Below are 10,807 nucleotides of genomic sequence, written 5' to 3' on the forward strand. Positions count from 1 at the left end.
GTATATTATATTATATGCTGTGTATATATATATATATATATATATATATATATATATAAATTAAAAAGTATATAATATATATATATATATATAAATAGAAAAGTATATGTATAAATAAAGAAAAAAGTATAAATATATATATATATCAATCAACATCTATCCAATGTATTATTTCCATTTTTACGCGTTTTTACATCGAGTTGCTCGTCGCGGGTTGTTTTTGTTGTTGATTTTGTTTTGCGTTCGTTCTTACATTTTCGCACCTCCTCATACATTTCCCGAAGATGAGCGAAGGATTGCTGTGGAATATTGCACCGAGCCCGCAATGGCTGCGGAGTTCCCATGAGGATTAATTAGTCGGAGGCTCCGGCTGTGGCTCGGGGAGACGAGGCTTCACGATCAACGAGTATATTCAAAATGGAGAATTCCCCATGGCATGTAAAACATCACGTCACGTGACCATGACATGTAAAACATCACGTCACGTGACTATGGCATGTAAAACATCACGTCACGTCACCATGGCATGTAAAACATCACGACACGTGACCATGGCATGCAAAACATCACGTTACGTGACCATGGCATGTAAAACATCACGTCACGTGACCATGGCATGTAAAACATCACGTCACGCGACAATGGCATGTAAAACATCACGTCACGTCACTATGGCATGTAAAACATCACGTCATGTGACCATGGCATGTAAAACATCACGTCACGTGACCATGGCATGCAAAACATCACGTCACGTGACCATGGCTTGTAAACAATCACGTCACGTGACCATGGCATGGAAAACATCACGTCACGTGACAATGACATGTAAAACATCACGTCACGTGACCATGGCATGCCAGACGACGACGTTGATCAGTTGCCTTATTTAATACCCATGCACCTGTTTAGCGTCAGGCCAGTGAACGCATCTGAGCGTCAGACTCATCGCGTGACCCAATGGAATGCTGCATTATATGATCATCGTCTTCGTTCGACATCCTTGTCCGCAGGAATCTTGTCCACAAGACAGAAAATAAAGAAATATAATAAGTGTGCGGAATACAATCGTTTCATCTTCGTTGTTTATAACAATGACGTGTTTTTGTTCTTCATTACGTCAATGTTTCGAATGATCAGGTGACCCCAGCATTCGTACAATTTTTTTTTCCTGAAATCTCCACGAATACAAATACAAAATTTAATTTTAATCAGTTTCTCGACATCGACAGATGGGCCCCGCAGGATTAAAAGAAACCGAATGACGTCACAGGTATATTTATAGGATAAATCGTTTTCGAATGTAAAACGAATCCCCCCTAACCCCCTTTTGCTCCCGCACACCTGTTCAAGGTGATGTTTAAAATTTCCAGATTATATTTATTTGTTTATTAAAAATTACACGAGCTCGACGTCATCATGTGCATGCAGTAAGGTATTTCCAAAGGTAACATTTTCATGGAGACCGTCCTTCGTCCATCGACGCATCAATATTGCCAGAAACTTGCGAAATCTGCGCTCTTCCCAATTTGCTCCCAACATGGAACTCTGCGCTTCCCAATTCGCTCCCGACATGGAACTGCGGTCTTCCCAATTTGCTCCCGACATGGAACTCTGCGCTCTTCCCAATTTTCTCCCGACATGGAACTCTGCGCTCTTCCCAATTTGCTCCCGACATGGAACTCTGCGCTCTTCCCAATTTGCTCCCGACATGGAACTCTGCGCTCTTCCAAATTTGCTCCCGACATGGAACTCTGCGCTCTTCCCAATTTGCTCCCGACATGGAACTCTGCGCTCTTCCCAATTTGCTCCCGACATGGAACTCTGTGCTCTTCCCAATTTGCTCCCGACATGGAACTCTGCGCTCTTCCCAATTTGCTCCAGACATGGAACTCTGCGCTCTTCCCAATTTGCTCCCGACATGGAACTCTGCGCTCTTCCCAATTTGCTCCCGACATGGAACTCTGCACTCTTCCCAATTTGCTTCTGACATGGATCCTTGCGCTTCCCAATTCGCTCCAAACATTCCTGCGGTGACTTCCCAAGAATCGTATTCCAGTATTCGCCGTCTTTTCAAGGCACGTGTTGGATTAACCGGGACGTGGAATGTTCTCGCGACGGAACCTGTAATAACCTGTAATCTGCCGAGCGGCCATGATCCGATACCGAGAGCGAAAGTGGGGAAGAAGAGGACGAGACAGTGCACGTCGGGCAGGTGTACCTCTTCAGGATGCGGAGAGACCTCCCGGCCACTTCCTTCATCTTCTCCTTGCCGGGCACGATCACCCGCTCGTGGAGCGCGTCCATGGCGACCTCGTGCCCGGTCGGGACTACTCCGCTCGGCTACAAAGCACAGGTAGTGGACGAGCTCTCGCTCATCGTCGGACGGTCGGACGCGCTTTTCGTTGGGCGGACGCGCGGCTCCTCCGCCGATAGGACTCGACCCTCCCTGTTGTTCCGAGACTCAGAGGCGGCTCATGGAGCGGACACGTGACCGATGAGATCGGGCGGGAAAGCTCGGGCGGCAGGATGAGCGCGTTCAGCACCTCGGAGAGCGACCGCGCGGGATCGACCAGACGGGCGGGAAAGCGCGGGCGGACGCGTTGAGGATCCGCGTTTGCACGAATAGCGGAGGGAGGAGACGCGCAACGTGCCGTCGAATCCTCCAAGAGAGCCCCCGGGTGACGGGGGGGGGGGGGGCGGGTAGCGCACGTCACGCCATCACTCTGCTATATAAAGCTCGTTTGGCGGACGCGAGGGTATTAAATATTTAGAAGCCGCAGCAGGTGTGATTCAGGACGACGTGAAACCCAAGAATATTCGACGGTTACAGAGGATGGTGCAACAAAAGCGCGGCAATGATAAATAAAACTCCCACGCGTCGCGGCCATCCGTTCATGAATGCTTGGTGCGAGAGGGGGGGCACCGGGTGCTGCGACCCCGATATTAATTTCCTTCGAGTTGTCAAGGTGCGCCTGAGAGCACGACGTGATGGAGCCCAGGTGACCCTCGCTCTGCCGTGCCCTGTGTGTGTGAATCGGGTCCACGGATCGAGCAACGTATACACGGGGGACATATATGTGCGACACGTGACTAGCTCGCATCCTCGCTCCGCGTTGCCATGGTGATCTTATCCTGACTATATACCCTGAAGATTAGAACCTGCAATCTGTATGGATCCCCAAGCCCCCCCACCCTCCACCCCCAAGACTCCCCCCCCCCCCCCCCCCACCCTCCACCAGCCCTCGCTGCGATGTCAGCACCGCAATATTAATAAAGAACATGCTTCAAAGAATCCTATATATGCCAAACCTTTTAGGTATCGTTCTAATTTCAAATCTCGTTCTAATTATAGATGAGGTAATGACGTCATAATGTTACATGACGCACTTCTGTAAAACACTTCGTCTTTCTTGTCCAGCGCACGCATGACCAGGTATACCGGATTCTATCCCAAATCGATTACACCTCATTACTTCCATGACGTCATCATGAAAATACACGTATTTCGTGAATGCAACATTTAGTTCGATGACGTCAAGATTTACTTGAAGTATAACGGGGGGGGGGGGGGGGGGAGAGTCAAAGTGGGTTCAGGTTTCACCCCCCAAAATAGGTATTTGCTTCCTTCTCTGAAACTACACACACGATTTCGATGAAGCTTCACCACAACCTTCACCACCTGTGATGTACCAAGGTTTGTTCAAGACATTAGAAAAATTGGGGTCTGAGGAGGTATACGGGGAGGGGGTTGCCCCCCAAAATAGGTATTTTTTTGTTTGTTTGTTTAAAGTCTTATTATTATGTTAGTATGATTCTATATGCTGCCCTGTCTTCTGGTAACCATTGAAATTGGTTTAAAATACCTTTAGTCAGGGTTGTATACTCTTTTATTCTATCAGGTGAGCACCCAGGGGTATTGGCCCTAAAAAAAATTCTATACTCCTGGCTGTTATGCCTCAAGGTTACCTTTGACCCCGAAGTGTTCACCCAATACCTTGGAATGTTCATCAATCCTCATCCAGGCAGGTGCTGCAGCAGCAGCTGTTCATTTACCTGGAACAGGTGTGTTAATAGTACAGGAATCCCCTTTATGGATTATGGAGTATGGCTTCGACTATATGGGTTTATGGAGTATGGCTCCTCCTTTATGGATCGACTGATGCTGCAGATTCTCATCTTGTTGCCTCGAGCACAAGAGGAGGAAGAAAACGTTAGACCTCAAGCTCAGCTTCTTGCTCACCACAGGTAGATTGATCGCCACTTGTACATCTAACACCTGCCCGCCATAACCAGGTCACTCGTGTTCATATATTCCAGAAACCCTCATGTCGTTACTCCCACTCAAGAGTAAACAACGGTCATTTCCCTCCATTTTACCCTGCCACGTGGAACGATCTTCCCTCGTTTATTCTCTCGTGTTCTTGTCTCCAAATCCCCAGGTGTGCTGCCCACGTGGTCTCTCGAATTCCCACCTGTGAGATTTTGTGCCCTTATTGGGAGCCTTGCCCGTTTTCATCAGCAACTGGACTCCTCCTACCTGTGTGACGCATGATCCGTTCCATCTCCTCGCGACGCCATTTTGTTCAGGTTCCCACGGGGCTTGTGAATATTAAACCTTGGAGCAGGATCCTCTCCAAATAACATCGAGGATGAAATCGGGAATTCGAACAAAGCATGAAGCCTCAGGTGGACATTAGGAATAAGAAACCAGAATATTTATTCTTCAGAACATTTAGATCAACATCAATCAATTCCAGAAGTTGAAGATAGAGTCATTACCTCCGGAAAATCCCATTTGATTAAAATTGGGAAGGAGAAGATCAAAGCTTCGAGCTTTCGCAGGTGAAAAGGGAATATCAACCTTGTGACGTCATTTCTTCAGAGAAATCCCCTTTAAAGGGTCAAAAGTTCCCTATAGAGGGTAAAGCACTCGCATATGAGCTATCTAACCTGGGTTAGAATCCCGACCCAGCTATAAACTGTCAGCCAGGTGTTTTACATGTAGGATGATGACGTCAACGTTCGTGACGTCACACCGATGGACGTTTAGACTGGCGTCCCGCATGCTGGTGTTGGTTATAGATGCCACAGTGTCCTTCGCGAAGAGTAGGCGAGCTATCTCCGGCATCCTGAACAAATTCTCTAACCTAAATCAGCGGCACTGCTGCTCCTCCAGCAATGATGTATTGGGAATACTGGGATGAACAAATTGGGAATAATAAATAATGGGATGAACTTATTGGGAATACTGGGAATAATTAGGAATAATGGGATGAACTAATTGGGAATATTGGGAATAATTGGGAATAATGGGATGAACTAATTGGGAATAATTGGGAATAATGGGATGGGAATAAACAGCAATGATGTTTATTCCCAACAGGAACGTGCTGCATCCGAAAAGATGATGAACGCATTCCCTTTCTGACGTCATACCTAGTCTCCACGAGCACGCACAAAGAGTCTCACGAGAGTTGGGAAAAGCGAGGGCATGTTGTGCAGCTTGGCGAAAAGAACAATGAGAAGGGAAAGGAGAAAGTTCTAAACTAAATCTTGTTTCGAATGTTGTTACGTCATCTTCACCGAATGAGGGAGAAGCATGACGTTGACAATGTTCATTATGAGGTCTTCTTCATCCCATGAAGATGGAGATACGGAGGTAGATTTTCTCTGTACTCTCATGACATTAATTGTTGGTCGAAACTAATTATATAAATTAATTGGTAGAAATTAATTAATTGTTTGGAGTTTCAATTTGGTGTCTGTCTGTCGATTTTTAACCACGTTACATTCAGGTCGTTACTTATCCAATCTCAACCAGATGGAGGTTGTAGCGATTTATCCCAAGGTTATCCCGATCCCATTACCCCAAGGGGGTGGTCCCCATCAAGGATGTTGCGTGTTGAGGTGTATATCTCTGTTAAGATAGCTTTATCGTGGCGTTTTTCCAAAGCTGCATTTAATAACAAAAGTAATGAGAAGGGTACTCAGGAGAGAGCACACCTCCACCTGGTTGGCTATACAGTGTATTCAGAAAGTATTCAGACCCCTTCACTTTTTTCACATTTTGTTATGTTGCAGCCTTATTCTGAAATCGTTTAAATTCATTTTTTCCTTCATCAATCTACACTCAATACCCCATAATGACAAAGAGAAAACAGGATTTTAGAAAGTTTTGGAAATTTATTAAAAAGAAAAAACTGAAATATCACATTGACATAAGTATTCATACCCTTTGCTCTGACACTTTAAATTTAGCTCAGGTGCCTCCCATTTCTCTTGGTCATCTTTGTGATGTTTCTACACCTTGATTGGAGTCCACCTGTGGTAAATTCAATTGATTGGACATGATTTTGAAAGGCACACACCTGTCTATATAAGGTCTCACAGCTGATGATGCATATCAGAGCAAAAACCAAGCCATGAGGTCGAAGGAACTGTCTGCAGAGCTCAGAGACAGGATTGTATCGAGGCACAGATCTGGGGAAGCCTACAAAAAAAATTCTGCGGCATTGAAGGTTCCCAAGAGCACAGTGGCCTCCATCTCTCTATAATTCCAGTAATCTCTGTGTGTCTGTGTGTCTGTGACCGCTGTTTCTCGGCAACCACTGGTCTGATCTAATCGAAACTTGCCAGCTATATTGCTGGGGACCTGAGGATGTGCCTTTTCAAGGTTTCATATTAATCGGACAAGTGGTTACCAAGTCATGGCCATTTATTTAGCAAACACATACATAGGGCGCTGCCTTGTGGTCACCCCTCCCCCCCTTCTTCCCCAACTTGGACCACGTGCGTAATGGCGTTCTGCGCCGCGGCACGCGGCCACAAAACGAGCAGGGGAGATCATCGGCAGAACGCAACCTCGACTGCAGGTGTCCAGTGTCGGTTTTGGAGAGAGAGATTGGGGATTTTGAAGGGGGCCTATTGTTATCTCTCTATAATTCCAGTAATTGAAAACACAATGCATGTGTGTGTATGTCTGTGACCGCTGTTTCTCGACAACCACTGGTCTGATCTAATCGAAACTTGCCAGCTTTATTGCTGGGGACCTGAGGATGTGCCTTTTCAAGGTAGAGCGAAGACTGAAGCAACGGTGAAAGTTTTTTTTTGCACGTACGGTCACGCTGAGTTTTGAGACTTCCGGTTCCTCGGGCGAGTGAGGCGTGCTTCGAGCTCTCCACGGCATCGAAGTTTGAGTGTTTTCCCATTCTTGTCTTTGTCAAATTTCCACTGGTTATTTTGCTGTGTACGTGTTATTGTGTGTTTCTAGTTGGTGTTGGTTTGTGGTTCGTGCAAACTTGTGTGTAGTTAGTCGTTTTCTGAGTCGTACCTCGTGCGCGGCCTGGTGACTTGGGGCTTCCCTCCCCCCGTCGGTGTTTTGTCGGTTTGGGTTATTTCCTTCGCTGTATTGCTTGTTTCTTTTATTTTGTTTTCTCCCCCTCACCTCACCTCCCTAGACAAATAATTCTATATTGATTCTTTCTCTCCTCCCGGACACGTGCTTGTTCGCTCTCCTCCTCGTCTCGGCTTGTGCCCCGCCCCCTGTATCTCGTTTTCTTCCGCCTCTGCTCCTTCTTTCTCAAATCCACGTTCTCGCTTGGAGACTTTTCCCGGATTGTTTTTTCATCGTTCTGTTTGGATATTGTTGGAATATGTTTAAACCGCAGCCGTGATGCTGACGCCCCCCCCCCCCACCAGAATTTACATGTTTTAAACGTTTCCCAGTGTGTACCCTGGTCAGAATAGGTACACCGTATCCCTGCGTGTCGTAAGAGACGACTAAGAGGGTTGGCGTCAGGAAGGGCATCCGGCCATAAAAACATTGCCTCAAAAAGAGAACCATGACAATCACAAGTACATATGGGCAGAGTGCAGCCCGAAGTGGAGATCGGTTTCTGAGGTTTGGGACATGGAATGTGGGGACAATGACAGGGAGATCAGGAGAAGTGGTGGAAGTATTGGTCAGAAGAAGAGTGGACATATGTTGTGTGCAAGAGACGAGATGGAAGGGAAGTGGTGTGAGAATGGTGAAGGGTAGGCAGGGACAGAAATACAAGTTTGTGTGGCAAGGGTGCCCGGAGGGCGTGAATGGTGTTGGTGTCCTGTTTTCTGAGGAGTTTGTAGACAGTGTGGTGAGTGTGACTAGAGTGAGTGATAGGTTGATGATGGTGAAAATGATGATTGGAAAGCTCTTGGTGAACGTCATCTCGGGATATGCTCTGCAGGTTGGTCGAAGCGATGAAGAGAAGGACAAGTTCTGGTGTGCGATAGAGAAGCTGATGGAAAACGTGAAAGATGAGGAAGTTGTTGTGGTGGGAGGAGACCTGAATGGACATGTGGGAAGGAGTATGGATGGTTTTGAGGGAGTTCATGGGGGTTACGGATATGGTGTGAGAAATGGAGAAGGTGAAAGGATTTTGGAGTTTGCTGATGGAGCTGATTTGTTGATTTGTAATACTCAGTTCCAGAAAGAGGACAATAAGCTTGTTACATACACATCAGGTGGGTCGACGACAACCGTTGACTACCTGATGGTGCGTCGGCGAGATAGGGGGCACCTCCGGGACACAAAAGTGATCCCGGGGGAGGAGGCTGTTTCACAGCACCACTTGGTTGTCTGCGACATAAGGGTGAAAGGTGCGAGGAGAGCTCGGCGGGTGAAGTACCAACCGAGAATGAAGGTGTGGAGGTTGAAAGAGGTGACATTAAGGGAGGCATTAAAAGAGAGGCTGAGTAGGGTAGAGGATGATGTGGTTAAGCTTGAAAGTGGTTGGATGTCAATGAAAGCTAGTCTGTTGGGAGCCGTTGGTGAGGTATGTGGATGGACAAAAGGACCACCGAGGCACTCGGAAACATGGTGGTGGGATGTTGAGGTTGGAAAGAGGATTGACGAGAAGAGGAAGAAGTTCAAAGAGTGGCAGAAGGCGAAGGGTACGGGAGCAGAAACAGCAGAGCATGAAAGTTATAAGGCAGCCAGGAAGGCTGCAAAGAAAGAGGTAGCAAAGGCGCAGGAGGCATGTAGGAAAATGTTCGGAGAACGCTTGGATTCGGAAGAGGGTCAGAAAGCAGTATTCCGGATTGCAAAGCAGATAGCGAAAGAGAGGTGTGATGTGATGGGGGTGAGTTGCTTGAAGGATGAAGTGGGACAAATCGTTGTCGACCCAGATGGAATTAAAGGAAGATGGAAAAGATATATGGAAATGCTGTTGAATACAGAGAATGAATGGGATGGCAACATGGAGAGTAACCCAGTTTTAGGACCGGCAGAGAAGATAACTGAGAAGTAAGTTGAGGAAGCGATAAAAGCAATGAAGAGTGGAAAAGCGGGAGGGCCGATGGGAGTTGTGGGAGATATGTTGAAGGCAGCAGGAAGTTGGGGTGTGAAGAGAATGACAGAGATCTGTAATCTGGTGGTGAAAGAAGGCCGCATTCCAGTGGATTGGGAACTGAGTACCCTCGTCCCTCTATACAAGGGGAAAGGTGACCCTCTGGAGTGTGGCTCGTACCGAGCGATAAAGTTATTGGAGCATGGAATGAAGGTATTGGAAAGGGTGTTGGAGAGGAGGATAAGGAAGAAAGTGAAGATCGACGAAATGCAGTTTGGATTTATGCCAGGAAGAGGAACGACAGATGCACTTTTCATTGTGAGGCAGTTGCAGGAGAAGTACATGGATAAGAGGAAGAAGTTGTTTTTTGGGTTTGTTGATCTGGAGAAAGCATTCGATAGGGTTCCACGCAAAGTATTGACATGGGCATTGAGGAAGTTAGGAGTGGAGGATTGGTTGATCAGAGTAGTGATGGCAATGTACAAAAGAGCACGCACAGCTGTAAGGACGAAGGACGGGAACAGTGGTGAGTTTGAGGTGAAGGTGGGAGTGCATCAGGGGTCGGTACTAAGTCCACTACTATTTGTAGCTGTGATGGAGGTGCTGGCTCAGACCATAAAGGAGGGTTTACCGTGGGAGTTGTTGTATGCAGATGATCTGGTGTTGATTGCGGAAAGTATGGATGGACTGAAGGAAAAGATGAACAAGTGGAAGGAATGTATGGAGACAAAAGGTCTGAAGGTGAATATCGGAAAGACAAAGGTGATGGCAAGTGGTAAAGCATGTGGTGAGGTGGAAAGAACTGGGAAGTGGCCGTGTGCTGTGTGCAGGAAGGGTGTCGGAGTGAACTCCATTCAATGTACAATGTGTGCTGAGTGGGTTCATCAAAAATGTAGTGGTCTGAGAGTGTCATTTACCAGTGTGGCAGCTACATTCAAATGTAAGGTGTGCACAGAGGGAGCTGCAGATGGAGGAAATGTTGAGTTGGATCTTGGAGACGGTGTGAAGCTGGAAGGTGTGAAAACATTTTGCTACCTCGGAGACATGCTGAATGGAGAAGGTGGATCAGACTCGGCAACGGTTGCTCGAGTGAGATGTGCATGGAAGAAGTTTCGGGAACTGAGTGGCGTGCTGATGAGGAGGAGAGTGTCGCTGAAGCTGAAGGGAAAGGTGTATGCTGCATGTGTGAGAAGTGTTATGATTTAAGGGAGCGAGACATGGGTACTGAACGTAGAGCAGCAACGAAGGCTGGAAAGGGTGGAAATGCGAATGGTTCAATGGATGTGCGGAGTATCGTTGAGAGAGAGGAAGACAAATGATGAATTGCGAAAGATGATGGGAATATTGCCTGTGATTGATGCTGTGAAGAGGAACAGGTTGAGATGGTTTGGTCATGTATTGAGGAAGGATGAAAGTGACTGGTTGAGAAGAGTGATGGAAGTTAATGTAGAAGGAAGTAGAGGACGGGGAAGACCGAG

General features: G+C 46.9%; 1 protein-coding gene across 1 annotated transcript in view; it reads right to left on the minus strand.

Moving 5' to 3' along the window:
- SLC17A6 (solute carrier family 17 member 6) overlaps positions 1-2,341 on the minus strand; it is a 138,609-nt gene extending 136,268 nt beyond the window's left edge. The window contains exon 1 of the mRNA XM_068123767.2: positions 2,222-2,341. Within this exon, the coding sequence (XP_067979868.2) occupies positions 2,222-2,307 (86 nt within the window). The 5' untranslated portion in view covers positions 2,308-2,341. The remainder of the gene's footprint in view (positions 1-2,221) is intronic.
- Positions 2,342-10,807: the final 8,466 nt, after the last annotated feature.

Source organism: Myxine glutinosa, chromosome 8 (assembly GCF_964187855.1).
Source record: "Myxine glutinosa chromosome 8, kmMyxGlut1.1, whole genome shotgun sequence".
Lineage (NCBI taxonomy): Eukaryota > Metazoa > Chordata > Myxini > Myxiniformes > Myxinidae > Myxine > Myxine glutinosa.